Source organism: Marmota flaviventris, chromosome 3 (assembly GCF_047511675.1).
Source record: "Marmota flaviventris isolate mMarFla1 chromosome 3, mMarFla1.hap1, whole genome shotgun sequence".
In the NCBI taxonomy this organism is placed as follows: domain Eukaryota; kingdom Metazoa; phylum Chordata; class Mammalia; order Rodentia; family Sciuridae; genus Marmota; species Marmota flaviventris.
Window position 1 is genome coordinate 97,280,776 of NC_092500.1, and position 17,676 is coordinate 97,298,451.

General features: G+C 36.2%; 1 protein-coding gene across 3 annotated transcripts in view; it reads left to right on the forward strand.

The window, feature by feature from the left end:
* Positions 1–17,676, forward strand: part of Lrp6 (LDL receptor related protein 6) — a 190,762-nt gene that overhangs the window by 65,230 nt on the left and 107,856 nt on the right. For all 3 annotated transcript variants that reach the window (XM_071610133.1, XM_027955944.2, XM_071610134.1), the window contains exon 4: positions 16,358–16,554. In XM_071610133.1, coding sequence (XP_071466234.1) covers positions 16,358–16,554 — 197 coding nt within the window. The remainder of the gene's footprint in view (positions 1–16,357; positions 16,555–17,676) is intronic.

A 17,676-nucleotide genomic window follows, 5' to 3' on the forward strand; every position in this document is an offset into this window, starting at 1 on the left:
GGCACACAATAGCTCTAAACTTACCTCTTAGAACCACCTTTGTAGTGTCGTAGAGGTTTTGGTTTCTGGTATATTGTATCACTATTCTAATTTGATTTTTTTAAAATATTTATTTTTCAGTTTTCCGTGGACACAACATCTTTATTTTATGTGGTGCTGAGGATTGAACCCAGCACCCCACGCGTGCCAGGCGAGCACATTACTGCTTGAGCCACATCCCCAGCCCCTCTAATTTGATTTTAAGAATTTTAAACTTTCTTTCCTGATTTCTTCTGTCATCCATTCATTATTCAGAAGTGTATTATTCAATCTCCATGTGTTTATATATAAACCATATAGTTTCGAGTTTTTCTTGTCCACCCCCCCCCCCCCCCAAATTTCAGTCTGTATGATAAGGTACATGGAGTTATATAATTTTTTCCCCTGTATCTACTAAGAGTTGTTTTGTGGCCTTATGGTTTTAGAGAAGGTCCATGAGCATCTGAGAAAAAAGTGAATTCAGCAGTTGTTAAATGAAATATTCTACAGATATCTATTAAGTTCGTTGGATTTATAATGTTTTTTAGGTCTGAAGAGTGTTTTTGAGAGAGGTGTGTTGAAATTTCCTAATATTGATCTAGGGTCTGCATTTTTAAGGCTAGAAGTATCTGTTTTATGTAATTAGGTGTACTGATGTTTGTGGCATAAATATTTACTATCATTATATCTTGTTGGATTGTTCCCTTTACTAGTATGAAGTGATTTTTCTTTTTTGTCTCTTTTGATTAATTTTGACTTAAAGTCTGGTTTGTTGAACATGAGAATAGCTACTTCTGCTTTTTTGGGGGTGCCTTTTATATAGCATATCATTTTCCATCCTTTGATTTTCAGCCTGATTTCTTGAAAACAATATATAGTTGGGTTTTATTTCTTAATTCATCCTACCAGCCTATGTCTTTCAGTTGAGGAGTTGATATCATTTGCATTCAGTGTTATGGTAGAGAGCTGTTTATTAATTCCTGCATTTTGATTTATTTCTAATGTTTAATTTGGTCTTTTTTTGTTTAGCTACTTTTCAAGTGAAATTTGTGTACATATGAGCTCTGGAATTTGTTTTTGATTTCTTCCTGTGTGTAGTATTTAAGTGTTTTCTGTAGTGCTGGCTTAGTAGTCACAAATTCTTTTAGTTTCTCCTTATTTTGGTATGTTTTTATTTCTTCTTCCAGCAATTGCTGGTTATTGTGATCTGGTTGACAGTTCCTTTCTTTCAAGGCTTGGAATACATTCTAAATCTTTCTAGATTTTACTTTGTGCTGGGAATTCAGAAGTAATTCTGATGGGCTTGCCTCTAAATGTGATCTAATGTTTTTCTCTTGAGACTTTTAAAATTAAAAATCTATCCTGCTCTGGACATTAGGCATTTTAATTACGTGTTGTTTTGTGATTCTTTTTTACACTTGTGTATTTGGGGTTCTGCTTGCTTCTTGTTTCTAGGTCTATCTCATTCCCAAGATTTGGAAAATTTTTGTTATTAGTTCTCTGAAGAGGTTATTCATGTCATTACTATGTGTCTGATGGCCCTCTTCAACTCTTGAGTTTGGCTTCTTGATATTGTGTCAGAGTTCTTGTATATTGTAAACATGTTTGCTTATTTTCTTTAAATCTGCCCAAATATTCAAAGTTGGCCACTTTGTCTTCCAGCTTTGAGATTCTGTTTTCAGCATGGTCTACTCTATTAGAGGGACTATCAACTGAACTTTTTTTTTTTTTTTTTTAATTGTGCCTTTCATTTCCAAGGATTCTTTGTTTACTGAGGAATTTCCCATTTATATCCTATACTGACTACTTTAGTTCATTTAGTTTTTCTGTGTTCTTGAATTCAATGATTATTTTTATAATCATTGTTTTGAATTTTTTGTTGTATTTCATTTGCTTTAATATCTTTGAAGTCAGTTGCTTGTAAATTATGAACTTTAGGAAGTGTTATGTTATCTGTTTTTTTCATATTTGTTGTATTCCTGTGTTGGGTTTTGTGTGTCTGTTGGGTTCTCTTCCACTCTTCTATTTTAAGAGCATAGCCTTCTCTTGTCGAAGTGATCCCGTCTCTGGAATATCAATTACTGTCAGTTTTTAAATATATTTCCAAGTGAATTTTGTAGTATAGTTTCTCTGCTAATTCTTTGGTAATGATTTGACATAGTGTATATTAATTACATGAGAACTTAAGAATCTTACTTTTCCTGTAGGTCTCATGAGTGTGGTCCTTTTTGTAGATCAGGAAGTTGTGTTGTATACAGCAGCAACAATAAGTAGTACTGAGCCAGATGTGGCATTAAACAACAGGAGTCAGTTATGCCATCTATAGTCCCAATTGCCACAACAACATGACTGATAGTATATACATATTTCTGAAAGATTGTAAAATATAATTCAATAAGAGAAAGGAAAATGGGGTAGGAAGCCCTGAAAGAAGGAACTGTCAACCAGATCACAGTAACCAGCAATGTTGTACCTCAGAATAGAGGAAGAAATAAAAACCTACCAAAATAAGGAGAAACTAAAAGAATTTGTGAAAGTTTTGAATATTTCAAATTGGAAAGCAAAACTGATATAAAGTAGGAAGAGAAAAAGCCAAATAAGGGAAGCTAAAAGAGAGAAACAGGGCTAGGGCTGTAGCTCAGTGGCAGATGCTTAGTATGTGTGAAGTACTGGGTTTGATCCTTAGCACCACATTAAAAAATAAATAAATAAAATAAAGACATCCTGTCCATACACAACTACAAAAAAAAAGTTAAAAAAAAAAAGAAGAGAATTATTAAAAGGAGAAGAATGGAGAGAAAGAGTGTGATAAGAGAAACCAAAGGGGGGAAAAACAAAATATCCTAACCCACAAAAGAAAAAGTAACAGATAAAAAATGATAAAAATATAAAACAAGGGCTGGGGTTGGGGCTCAGTGGTAGAGCACTTGCCTAACATCTGTGAGGCACTGGGTTTGATTCTCAGCACCACATGTAAATAAAACAAATGTATTTTATTCACAAAAGCATAAGCAAAGCAAGAACACACACACACACACATAATTCTTAATGAAAAATGGAAGAATTATTTCTTTCATTGAATAAAATAAAGGTCCATCAACATCTAAATATATGTGTTTATGTATATAAAACAAATATATTTTATTCACAAAATCCCAAGCAAAGCAGTAACACACACACACAATTCTTCATGAAAAATGGAAGAATTATTTCTACTTTGGTGGTCAAAACTGTTGACAAGGATGGATGTTCACTGTTGTAAAGACTGTCTGTTCTGTTTCTTCTTTGGCTGTGTACCCCTTTAGAGAGCAAGTACTGGGATTATTAAACCTTTCCTCTTTTTATGTTGCTCACCAAGTTGACAGCTGGAAATAAAGTTCCTTGAAATAACTCTCTGCTTCCTTTCCCATTGATATAAGATAGGATGGAATAGGAAGTACTCTTGATTAGAATTTTGCCCAGATAGACTAGATCAGTGCACTGACAGGGCTGAGTTAATGTACAGTTCTAAAAGGGGAATTCTGGTGGCTGAAGTTTAGCTCTAATGACCTTTGGGACTTGATTCATGATATCTTTGGAGAGATTAGATCAACACCCTCCTCAGTCGGGTGGATTCTGGTCACTGTTGGATCTCTGAATCTTAGGGGCCTCTCAAGAATTCCACTTTAGTAGCCAATCCTCCACAGGTCTTGTACACTCTACCACTCACAAATATGGCCTTTCCAGGCTCAATTCCTGAGTGTGTAATCGCACACACTTGTTCAGTTTCCCCACTTTCTCTGGCTGGTTTTGTGAGCTACCAGACTCATAAAGAAAACGTGTTGTTCTCTGACTTAAATTCTCTGGGCACAATCTTCTCTGTGCCTGTTTCAGTTACAATCTGCTGAGTATACCCTAAACCATATAGTGGGCTCTTGCCAGGGCAGTATACAGTGTTTGCTGTGATTTCCTGGTATCCCACAGCTGCAAGCTGCAGTATGGCTTCCTCAAGAGGGGGTCTCATCTCTTGTTTGCCAGTTGGAAAACAGGGCACTTTTTTTTTTTATACATCAGCCTCTGGTTCTGCTAAGTACAGTCAGCTTTTCTGTTTTGCAGGTTTTTCTGTGCTGTATTTGTACATTATTTTTCTCTCTATTTGTGTTACCCCTCCCCTCTCTGGTGAACTGGCACTGTGGGTTGGTCTGTGATGTCCTCATTTTTGTCCTCTGTCCTAAGCACTCAACTTCCTGTTTTTGAATCTGACCATTTGATACTGATTTCAGGGAATTTTCTCTGACACCCATTTTGCTGAGAATTTTGAGCCATGAGAGCAACTGGAAACCTCAGCCTTCCTCTAATCCATCATTTTATATATATCCCTGTCTGGGAGGCTTTAAAAAATATTCTTTAGTATTGTACATACAGAATCATGTTATCTGTGATTAATGGCGATTTATTTCTTCCTTTTTCATTCTGAATGCCTTCTTTTCTTGCTTGATTGCATTGGCTAGAACTCTTGTAAAATATTGTTGCTTTCCAAATCTTTGGGAAAAGCATTCAATTATTTTTTGCCATTAGACATGATGCTAGCTGTAGTTTTTTTTTTTTGTGGCAGGCTTTCATCAGAATTGATGCCTGGATTTGGGGGGGAGATTGTATATTACTAATTTATTTGCTTTATTTGTATAGATCTGTTCAGATATTTTTAAAATTTCTTCTTGAATCAGTTTCGATTGTTTTTTTCTAGGAATATTTTATTTCATATGAATTGTCCAATTTGTTGCCATAAAATTGTCCCTGGTATCCCTTGTATGATTCTTTTAATTTGTGTAAATTGATGGTGATGTTCCTCTGTTATTCATAATTTATTTGGTTTTCACAGTAGTGTCTTAGCTTTTTACTTGGTCACTATAGCTAAGGGGTTGTCCATTTTATTAATCTTTTCAAAGAACCAACTTTGAGTTTTATTGATTTTTTTTTTCTCTATATTTTTCTGTTTTGCGATTGGCATCCTGATGTTTTTGTTTTCCCCCTATGCTTGCTTTTGATTTAGTTTATTCTTTGATAGGTTCTTAAAGTCAAGCAGGTTGAAAGAAGATTTTTTTGAGATCCATCTTCTATAATAGGCACTTACATTGTATAAATTTATCCCTAATTACTGCTTTGGAGGTAGTCCATAAAATTTTATATTTTTGTTTTCTTTTAGCTCAAAACTTAATTTTTTTTTTCTGGGACCGATTGCTTATTTCCAAATCCAAGGAAAAATTTGGAAAATATAGAATTTAGAAAAGAATTTGATTTTCTAAATTTCCATCTGCTGTTGATTTCTTAATGAATTCCATTTGGGTCGGAGAATATGCTTTGTATAATTTCAGTCTTTTGAAATTAATTCTGTGAGCTAATATGTGGTCTGTCCTGGATAAAGTTTCATGCATACTTGAGAAAGATTTTAAATCTCTTGTTGGTTGGAGTGTGCTGTAGATGCTAGGCTATGATGTTAATGTTAGGTTAATATTGTTCACATTTTCTATATCCTTGATAATTTTTTGTCTATTTGTCCTTTTCTTTAATGAGAATAGGGTGTTAACATCTTTAGCTGTATTTTTGAACTGTTTTCCTTTTTCCATACTAAAATGTTTTGCTTCATTGTACTGGGGCTCTGTTTTTATATGTATATGTGTTGGCAATTATATTTTCCTGATGATTTTATTCTTTGACATAAAATAGCTTTTTTTTTTTTTACCTCTAATAATACTTTTTTCTTTTTCTTCATTTTTTTTTTCTTTTTTTTTTGGGGGGGGGGGTCGGAGTACTGGGGATTGATCCTAGGGTTGCTTTACCACTGAGCTACATCTTCAGCCCTTTTAATTTTTTATTTTGGGAAAGGGTCTTACTAAGTTGCTGAGGATCTTGCTAATTGCTGAGGCTCAATTTGCAGTCTCCTTCCTTAGCCTCCCAGGTTGTTGGGATTATAGTTGTGCACCATCATGCCTGCTATAATACTTCTTTTTGTTTTGTTATAGTTCATCTGACAGAGCTGCTCCAACAAACTCTGTTTTGTATTACTATTACTGTTTGCCATAACTTTTTACTGTCAACAGATTGTGTCTTTGTATCTAAAATGTCACTTGTAGACAGCATATAGTTGGATCTTAGTTTTATTCAGTCTTGACAACCTTTGCCTTTTGATGTATATTCACATTTAATGTTAATTATAATGTTAGGCTTACAGCTGGCCTTTTTTTTTCTTTTTATCTTAGGTCATTTTTGTCCTTTTCTGTCTTTAGTATTTAAATGTTTTCCTCTGCATTATTTTAATTCCTTTGCAGTCTTCTTAAAATATATTTTCATTTAACAGTAACTATTTGATAGATTGCATTTTGACAAAATCTACTTCATGAAACTATTAACTTAATTTTTGCTAAATGCAGAAATTTCACTCCTGTATAGCTCTGTTACTTCTTTTCTTCATGGTGTTATTTATATTTCATTGCTGTTACAGTAATAGTCATGTTAATAATTGCTTCATACAATCTTTTTTTTTTTTTTTTGTACTGGAGATTGAACTCAGGGTACTTGATCACTGAGCCACATCCCTAGCTCTTTTTTGTATTTTAGTTAGAGACAGAGTCTCACTGAGGTTGCTTAGTGCCTTGCTTTTGCTGAGGCTGGTTTTGAACTCAAGATTCTCCTGCCCCAGCCTCCCAAGCCGCTGGGATTATTTTATTTTCATTAAAAACTGTATATATTTTTTTAAGCTTACGAAGAGGGCAAAGTTCATCATCAGTTTTGTGACTTTACAGAGAACTCTCATGATTGTATATGTTTTGGGAAAAAAAACAGCAGTTTGCTTTCTGAGATAATTGTTTCCTTCTCCACTTTTTTCTGTGCCTTATTTTTCCATTTTTTTCTCTTGTACCTGTCAAACTCACTTTTCATTCTATTACCAGTGACTTGTCCTCATTTCAAGGCTGCTTCGAAGGGAACCCTTCTAGGGGTCCCCAGAAGGTCAATTTTGAGAGTTAACTGTTGTTGGAAATAACGCTAGCCCATTCAGTGCTGATAATGGGTTTGTTGTATTCACTTATTCTTAGAGTAGCCACAACTCCTACTATTCAGTTACTGTTCTAATTGTTTGCCATGCTTTCCAGTGTTGTCTTGGATGTTCTGCCCTTAGATATTCTATATTCCTTTTTGTTTGTTTTTTACTCCTTCTGCAGAGGTTCTGATAACAATTAGTAATGTCTTCTGGCTGTTTATAGTTTTCCACAACTTTTTCTGTCTTGGTGTTTTAATTTGCCACATAGTTTTAGAAATGTTGTCTTAGGGTTTTTGATTTTGCTATTTAGTTTGTTTTTCTGTAGAGGATTTATGGAGATTTTTCAGTAAATTGTGCCACCATCATTAATGTTATCTTTCTAGGTGTTGCTACAGCCTTTCTTATGGGGGAAACTTGCAAGATTAGGTTAAGATGTTAAAACTGCATGACAGTGGTTCATGGTGTGGTTAAAATAAGATTTATTACCCACATAGGCAGGCAGTTCTGAGATGGGGCAGTATTTCCCAGAAGGTGTCCAGAAACAGCAAATGAGAGTGCAGAGATATTTTATAAAGAGTAAATCCAACTGGTATGGAATTTGAAAGTAGCAAATGCAGGATATAGCAAAAGAACTCTTGTACTCGGGGCATAGTGATATGAATGAGCTTTTTCAGTAAGCTGCAGAAACTGACAGACTAGCACTAAATCAAATCATCTGTTGGTGGGTCTATCTCAGTTTCTTTTCCTTGGTCTCCATAGTTGAGATCCATTTTTAAGCTCTAATTATTGTGACATACACTAATAAGCTGGACTATGTACAGTTATCTCCACTTTCAGCAACAAGTCCCCATTGACTGGACAAATAAGTAAATGACTCTCAACTGATAGTTTCATAGTGCTGCTTTTTGTTCAGCTCTGTTAATTACATCTTTTCTATTTTAAACATTTACTTTTATTAATCATTCACTAAGTGTTTAATAAGTACACTAGATTATGTATATTATATGAGATTTTTGGAATAAAAATAAGCTAACATCTTCACTCTCCAAAAGTTTATCTGATACAGAATTGATGAACAAGTAAATGTTTAAAAAAATAGTCCAGTAACCTTATTTGAACCTAAAAGAATAAAAATGACTTGTATGTGAGGAGATTAAGGAAGGCTATGAAAAAGTGACATTTAAATTGGATATTAGTATGTTGAGGGCCACAGCCGAGTCGGGATGACGCATGGCATTTTTGCCAGAAGTAGTGGTTGAGAGGTGACGCCAGCGAGCCTTTAAGATGATTACTTTTGAGTTCTGAAGAGTTCGCATTGGTTGGGGAAGTGCCGGAGGAGGGATTTTCCGGTTGGTGGTTCCTGGAGGAGCTGTGTGGGTGGTTCGGGAGAGTTCCCGGGGAGTGTGTGTGGAGTGTGCTGGTGGAGTTCAGAAATAAAGTTTGTTCCTGCTTGAGTGGCTCGTGATTTGTGCCAGCCAGACTGCGGCAATTGGCGGCCCGTGTGGGGAACGCCTGAAGCTCGGACGTAAGTGAAATTGCTCGCCCCTAAGGGAAGGCGAGAGAATGGGTGACCATTTCAAAAAACAATGTGTTCTTGTTTTGATTTGTTTTGTTTTTGTTTCAAGCTGCCTATCCCTAGAATTTTCTCAGGCAAACTGGGAAAAATGGTTGGTTCAAGGTTTGAAGTTGTTTGCCCCTGAGGAAGAGATAGAAATAGACCACAAATGCACATGTCAAGAAAATAGGAAAATTGATACAATGATTTTTTGTTCCGTTTTTGTTTCATTCTGTTCTGTTTTTGTTTTGTGTTATCTTGTTGGGTTCTGTTATCTTTATAGTAGATTAGAAATTAGTAAAAAACAAACCGAAAGAGTGTTAAGTAAATTGTTAGAGGTTCAGACCATGGAGAAAGACATTTTAGATCAGGCAAAAGAGAAGGTTTCTTGAGCTAGTCAGACAGAGGGAGAACAACATTTTAGATAAAGTAAAAGAGAAGGTCTGTTGAGCTAGTCAGAGGAAGAAAATTTAAAGGAAAGGGGCCTATTAGGGAAAAAGCTACAACAGGAGGCTGCTACTAACACCGTTCTATCACCAGAGGGCGTAATTCAACCAACAGCTCCACCTATGGAGACAGCTGAGTGGCCCTCAACCCCCGTAGTTGATAGATGGGATCCTGAGACAGGACCTCAAAGATTAGCATGCCCTGTACTTGAGCAGGCAGGAGGGCAGCGAATTCACCGTGCTTTAGATTTCAAATCAGTGAAGCAGTTAAAGGAGGCTGTAACAACCTATGGTCCCCAAGCACCCTTCACTGTAAGCATGGTCAAATCCATTACCAACTTGGACATGACGCCAGCAGACTGGGCTAGCATGTGTAAATCTGAGCTAAATGGAGGACAATATTTGTTATGGAAGGTTGCCAATGAGGAATTTTGCATGGAGACAACTAGGTGAAATGCAGCAGCTGGTTACCCTCAAAGAAATCTAGATATGTTATTAGGAAAAGGACCTTATGAGGGTCAACGGCAACAAATTGAATATGATGCTGCTATATATTCACAAATTGCTGCAGATGCAGTTAGGGCATGGAAGACTACAAGGACATGGAGATTTACAAGGTCAATTATCTAAGGTAATACAAGGAGCTAATGAACCTTACACTGAATTTGTAGATAGGCTTATTCAAACAGCTACCAGAGTTTTTGGGGACACAGAACAAGCAATGCCATTAATTAAACAGTTAGCCTTTGAGCAAGCAAACAGATGGTGCAAGGAGGCCATTAGACCATGGAAACATGGAGATTTAAACACATATATTAAATTATGTAGAGACATTAATGAACAAGGGCAAGTCTTGGCAGCTGCAGTACAACAGACTTTAGATGCCAGGCCGAAAACATGCTACAATTGTGAACAAACAGGACATTTTAAAAGGAATTGCCCCATAGGAGGAGGGTTTAACAAAACTAGGTATCAAAGGGGTAGAATACCGGGTATTTGCCCACGATGCCATAGAAGGAGACATTGGGCTAATGAATGCCATTCTCAAACCACCATAGAGGGTACTCCATTATCAAAAAACGGACAAACACCAGGTGTTTACCCACGATATCATGGAGAAAGGCATCAGGCTCCATTGCCAAAAAATGGACAGGGGGGCCCAATGCTCCGGCGCCCATGACCACAAATATACGGGGCACTGGAGGAACCCAGCGACACCATCAGGGTAGTGCCCAGGACACATTGTCCATTAGATCCCTCATCAGACAAACCAGAGGAAGTACAGGATTGGACATCTGTGCCTCCACCAGAGCAGTACCAACTCCAGAGATGAGAGTTCAAATCATTCCCACAGGGGTAAAAGGGCCTCTTCCCCAAGGAACAGTCGGCTTATTATTGGGACGCAGTTCTTCTATTCTAAAAGGACTTATGATAAGTCCTGGGGTAATTGACCCCGATTATGAAGGTGAAATAAAAATTATAGCTAGTTCTCCAAGGGGTATATCAGTAATTTCACCAGGAGATAGAATAGCACAGTTATTAATAATACCCAGCCTGAATGATAAATTTTCCAGTCGTACTATAGAAAGAGGTTCCAGGGGATTAGGCTCCACAGGTGTAGATTGGGCTATGCTGTCTTTAAATTTAGATTCTCGCCCCATGCTAAAACTAAATATTCAAGGACATAAATTTAATGGGCTACTTGATACAGGTGCAGACCTTAGCAGCATATCTCGTCAAAAATGGCCAAAACATTGGCCGTTACAACAAGCCACTCAAACGCTTCGAGGCCTAGGAGTAGCGACTAATCGTCATAGAAGTGCAATGGTATTAGATTGGAAGGATCCTGAAGGATGTGAAGGAACTATACAGCCATATGTATTGGATCATCTTCCTATAAATTTATGGGGATGAGATGTCCTAGATCAATTAGGTTTGACATTAACAAATAACATCAATCCAAATGCGCCCACTATTAGGGCTAGGCAAGGTTTTAGGAAAAAAAAAAAAAGATTAGGAGAACAAGAACAAGGTATAGCAACACCAATACAAATAGATCAAGGAATAAATAGACATTGGGTTTTAAGAAGGGGTCACTGAGACAATAAAAATTACTTGGAAATCAGAAAGAACAGTATGGGTTCCTCAGTGGCCCCTGACTAAAGAAAAGATACAAGCAGCCCATGACCTGGTCAAACAACAGTTAGCAGAGGGACATATACAACCTTCCATATCTCCCCATAATACTCCCATTTTTGTCATTAAAAAAAAAAAAATCTGGTAAATGGAGATTATTGCAAGATTTAAGAGCCATTAATAATGAGATGGTTATTATGGGACCTGCTCAATTGGGGATTCCTCAATTGTCTGCTTTGCCAAAAACCTGGTATGTTTTAGCTATAGATATTAAAGATTGCTTGTTTTTTCAATTCCAATTCATCCTGAGGATAGTCCACGTTTTGCATTTACTGTCCCTGTGCTGAATCATGAAGGTCCTGATCAGAGATATGAATGGAAAGTACTCCCTCAAGGGATGGCTAACAGCCCAACTATGTGTCAAATTTATGTTAACAAAGCAATCCAGCCACTTAGAAATCAAAATCCTGAACTACAAATATTTCACTATATGGATGATGTATTGTTAGCACACAAAAATAAAAACACATTGCTAGAATGTTATGCCACACTTACAAACTTATTAAAAAATTATAATCTAGAGATAGCAATAGATAAAGTACAATTAAATTTTCCAATTAATTATTTAGGAGTTCTGTTATCCTCAACCATGGTCCGTCCACCAAAAAATTCAAATACGGGTAGATCAACTCAAATCACTTAACGACTTTCAAAAGTTATTAGGAGACATAATTTGGATAAGGCCTTATATAGGCATACCAACAGGAGAGTTGGGACCTGTATTTGATATCCTAAAAGGTCCATCAGATCCAAATTCACCCCGCATGTTAACGCCTGAAGAAAGAAAGGCATTAAAAATTATTGAAACATATATGGAAAATATGCATTTGGATAGAATTGATGTAAGTTTGCCTTTATTATTTATTGTAATACCAACAAAAAATATTCCTACAGGAGTATTTTGATAAGAAGGTCCATTATTATGGATACATTTATCTTATTCTCCTAACACTATTCTTACTAGGTATCCTGAGGCTGTAGGACAATTAATACTCAAAGAAAAAAAAGCAACAAAAGGAGTGTTTGGAATTTCTCCCAATAAAATTATTACTCCATATACTATGGATCAAATTGATGAGTTAGCTAATGAGTTAAATACTTGGGCAATAATCATGTGTAAATCTAATGTTTCATTTGATAATCATTTACCATCTAATCCTTTGTTGTCTTTTTGGTCTAAGCATCCTGTAGTTTTTCCTAAAATGACAAGAAAAACACCTATCATGAATGCTCCAAATATATTCACTGATGGGTCAAATAATGGTACAGCAGCAGTAGTTACCCCTGATCAAACTTATACATTTTTAGTACCCAAACAATCATCTCAAAAGGTAGAGCTTAATACAGTATTACATTAGTATACTATATTTATTGATTCTAAAGAGCTGTTAATTTTAAAAAGGTATTTAGGTACTGAGGCTGTAGCCCAGTGGCACATGAGGCACTGGGTTCAGTCCTTAGCACTGCATTAAAACAAAACAAAATAAAGGCATGATGTCCATCTACAACTACAAATTTTTTTTTAAAAGTATTCAGAGATTACTTCTTGAAATGTTTACATTATAAAATGTTAGCCTTATCAGAAATATTAAAATATTAAAAATGTATATCCTGAAATTGATGTATCATTTGTGAAATGTTAGTAACAAACATAATATGGAATGGCTTTTGCATTTGTTGTGATTTAGTGAGTGATAGTGATTCAGTGAAGATACTTTATTATCTTCTATTTACAGATGATGAAAACAGTCTTAAAAAGTTCTAGCAGAAATGATGTAAGTAGTGTCAGGGAGCATTTAAACTTATCTGGTTTATAGAATTCTGTACTTTCAGATCAGTATGATAAGAATAATAGCTTTTAGGGAGGCATTTTGCTTGTCCTATCTGTTTTCCTATGTTTAATTCAGTATAGTGATTTTTATTTATTTATTTATTTTGGTATCAGGGATTTAACCCAGGGTCTTAACCACTGAGCCACATCCCCAGCCCTTTTTGTTGTTATTTTTTAATATTTTATTTTTTAGTTGTAGTTGGACACAATACCTTTTATTTATTTGTTTGTTTGTTTTTAATGTAGTGCTAAGGATTGAACCCAGGGCCTTGCACATGCTAGGCGAGCACTCTACCTCTGAGCCACAAGCCCAACGCCCCCCCCCCCCCCCCCCCCCGCCCCCAACTTGCCCACTAGGTTGCTTAGGATTTTGCTACATTGCTGAGGCTGGCTTTGCAGTTGTGATCCTCCTGCCTCAGCCTCCCAAGCTGCTGGAATTACAGGCATGTGCCACCAGGCCAGCCCAGTAGAGTAAATTTTAACATTATTTAGAGGTATACAAAGGAGCCAGGTGGTGCATGCCTGTAATCTCAGCGGTTGGGGAAACTGAGACAGGAGCATTGTGAGTTAAGAGCCAGCCTCAGCAAAAGTGAGGCACTAAGTAATTTAGTGAGATCCTGTCTCTAAATAAGATACAAAATAGGGCTGGGGATGTGGTTCAGTGATTGAGTGTTCCTGAGTTAAATCCCCAGTATCTGCTCCCATTAAAAAAAAAAAAAAAGATACAAAGGACTTAGACCTATTTTCTCTCCTCCAGAAAATTTCAAAGATCTGAATATGCCATTTGCAGTTTTTAAAAATTTGTTTAGTTGTTGATGAATCTTTATTCATTTATTTATATGCAGTGTTGAGAATTGAACCCAGGACATCCGTAGGCAAGCGCTCAACCCCAGCCCACCATTTGCAGTTTTTAAGGATAGTTGATGAACTGCTAAATAACTAAGTATTTATTCTTTGTTTTTCATTGATATTACATGCCTGTCTTGGCATCTTCTCAGAGTTCTTTGTCTTCCCATAAAGAATTTTGGAAGGCTTTAGTGTAAAATATTTAAAATTGGACTTAAGTTATGATATTACTATTGTAAATAACCTAGTTACTTTAATTAACATAATAACTGTCCATTTTAAAAGAGGAAACAAGCCCCTGTGTTGTAACAGTTCTTTTAGGGAAAGAAGAGGGAAAAGTTACATGCTGGGGAATAGAGAATAAGGTAAATAAAAGGAGAAAATTTTGGTGGTATGGGCTGTCAGAGTGATATGAAGTTCCAAAATATAAAGTTTGTTTGGTAAACTAATCATGCTAACCTATATTCAATTTTTTTAAAAATAAATCTGGCCTGAATTTATGACACTTTAGACTTGGATCATCCCATGTACAATAACAGATACTATTTTTTGCTTAAATAAAAAGTTTGCTGGGAGCAGTGGTATACACCTATAATCATAGCAGCTCAGAAGGCTGAGACAGGAAGGATCACAAGTTTGTGGCCAGCCTCAGCAACTTAGTAAGATACTGTCTCAAAAAAAAAAAAAGACTTTGGATGTAGCTCAGTAGTAGAATGCCCCTGGGTTAAATTCCTAGCACGTCCCCTCAATTATGTTATTGCTCTTGAATTTAATATATTAGTAGTCTGGTAGATATTAGAGATAAGCAAGAAACCTCATGGATCTAAAAATTCAATTATCTTCCTTTAGACATGTGATTATTATTTTTCTTCATTAGCTTATATTCTCCCTCTTTTCCTAGGGTAGACTTAGAAGAAAATCTGAGGTTATAAAAATATTAAAGCATTTATTTTCTTGAATATTATTTAGACAAAGCATGATTTATTCATTATTCTAGAACATTTACTAATTATGTAACTGACACTTTGCAAAGTTCTGTGTCTTGATTCCTAAATGCTCTTTTCCTTTTATATAATATGTATTGCTTACATAAATTCTGTGCCACAGTCTGGCTGGGCACAAATGCCGCAGTCTGGCTGGGCACTCAATCACGAGCCACCACACAGCTTGTAGATTCAAACAGCAACTCTTTATTCCCGAACTCACACCAGCCGTCTACAAACACGTTCTGGGGAAATCCACGTTCTCTGCCCAAATCCACCTCCACTGGGCTTCTATCTCCAAAATATACTGTCTGAATCCCGTGAGAACTCAAGGGGAACTCAGGCTGCAGGATACGCCCTATTCCCAGGAGGAATAATCTTAAACCTTAAACCTGGAACCTAAACTGGGAACGCCCTAAACACGATTATCTTAAAACCGGGAACACCCTAATCTGCCTTGGTCCTTGAGCAAGGTCACCTACATTCAATGTCGCTGCAACATGTCAGCAACATGGGGTACGCTGGCAAGGAAATTGTCATACCTACTTGGCTAATGGCTCCCAGCAATTCTGGGTCTCCTTTGTCTCATGACCATATCCTTTTAGGACTTCCTTTAGACTGCCTGAATTGGGAGATTAAATAACAATATAGCAAAAAAGCAAACTTAAATGATCTTTTGCTGGAGGTTTTTGGGTTTTCTTCCTGAGTGCCATTTTTGTTTTATCTATATTTGCACTACCAGTTATTAAAACTATAAGAAGTGATGAAAGAAATGGGCTCAGATTCTTTGTTCTTCCACATCAGGAAGAAATATCTGTCTGTTGGCTGATTTAAGTCTACTTAAATCACAATCCCAGTTGTCACCCTTGGGATTTTCCTTACTGCTCACCTTTTTCCTTCTGATGATATATAAAAGAATGGAAGATGCGAGTCCAGAGATAGTAGTTGAGAGTGGAAATTGATAGCCTCGGTGCTTGTACTTGGGCTTTCTATATCAGTTGGCTTATAGTGAACTCGGGACCTGCTGCCATGTTAGAAACCATTCTGATGTGCTTGGTTGGTTTTTGTTTTGTTTTCATGCCAGGGATTGAACCCAGGGGCACTTAACCACTAAGCCACATCCCTACCCCTTTTTATTTTTATTTTTAATTTTGAGACAGGGTGTCACCAAGTTACTTATGGCTTCACTAAATTGCTGATGTTGGTTTTGAACTTGTGGCCTCCTGCTTCAGCCTCCCAAGCCACTTGGATTATAGGTGTGTACCACTACATCCAGCTTGATTGGGGTTTTTGAACATCATCTGAATTTATCAGGTGAATTGTTTTCCATAGATATATTTGACTTAAAGATATATGCTTAAGATTTGTGTGTGTTAATGTGGACAAAGACCATTTTAATGGAAGTGAGGATGTTATGATAAAAGAAGAAAAATTAAAAGTGAGTTTTTCTTTTTGCATTAATAGACAGGCAGTGGTTAAAGGTTCTCTTCCACATCCTTTTGCCTTGACGTTATTTGAGGACACATTGTACTGGACTGACTGGAACACACATTCCATTTTGGCTTGCAACAAGTATACTGGCGAGGGTCTTCGTGAAATCCATTCTAACATCTTCTCTCCCATGGATATACATGCCTTCAGCCAGCAGAGGCAGCCAAATGGTAAGTGATCTTAATTTTTAAATTGTAAGTTGGAATAGCTTTGTAGCTCTTGGATGTCTGGCTTTAGTGAGAGTCAGGAGAAAGGACATATCTGAAGGTAGTAGGAAAATATTTAAAAAGGGAAAACATTGAAATGTAATTCAGGTTAAACAATAACCTAAATCATTTGTATCCTTATATCTATCACTGTTATTACCCTGCACGTTGTTTGGGGTAGAGGTAGTGGAGGTGCATAAAAAAAATTGAGATAACTCATTTGCTATGCTTATACACAAATGTATTTCTTGTTCATTTTATTTCTCTGTGGGCGCTTGCATGTATTCATGTGCGAGCATTTAAAAAACACTTTTCTTGAATGGAAAACACTGTTATTCTAGTTGGTAAATTTAAGCACCTCAATTTTGCTGAATGAAGTACCTGAATAAACAATTCCCTGCATATCTCCCTACCTCCTCCCCCACCTTTAAATTTAGTTTTGCTTCTATTTTTGGTCACCTTTTACGATGACTTGGGCTGTGTCTGTTGACAATGACCTCTTGTAAGAGAGGAATGGAATTAGGCTTAAAAGGAATATGAGAATGTTAAGTGTTTGGCACTTGTGTGTAAATAGATGTCTGGCATGTGTCTGAATATATTTCAGATTGTGTTCTGTAACCAAAAATGAAAAGCTTTTGGGTTATGTGTTTCTTTGTATTAGCTCTCTCCATTTAGGGGGAGTTAGTCAAATACTGGATGTGTTATATTGGAATCTCATGATCATGAGCCCATAAAAATATTTAAAACTGTATTGTGAATTACTCTTTTGTTTAAAAAAAAAAAAAAGAAAGAAAGAAAATGTTTAGTCACTTGTGAAATTTTTATTCTCTTGGTCACCCTAAGGAGAAATTTTTCCTCTGTGTGTGTGTGTGTGTGTTTTTAATGTCGCTGTTGATCTTTTAGTTTTACTAGTTTGAAAATTTGCAGTTGTCTTTGATGTTACTCTCCTCTTTTCGCTCATATTCCATTGGTATGCATCTTATGTTGAATTTTTTAATTTGAATATTATTTGACATTCATTTCTATAGTTTCTACAAATTTACTGATTGGTTTTTTCTGCTTTAATTTTTTTCCTCTTTTAATCAA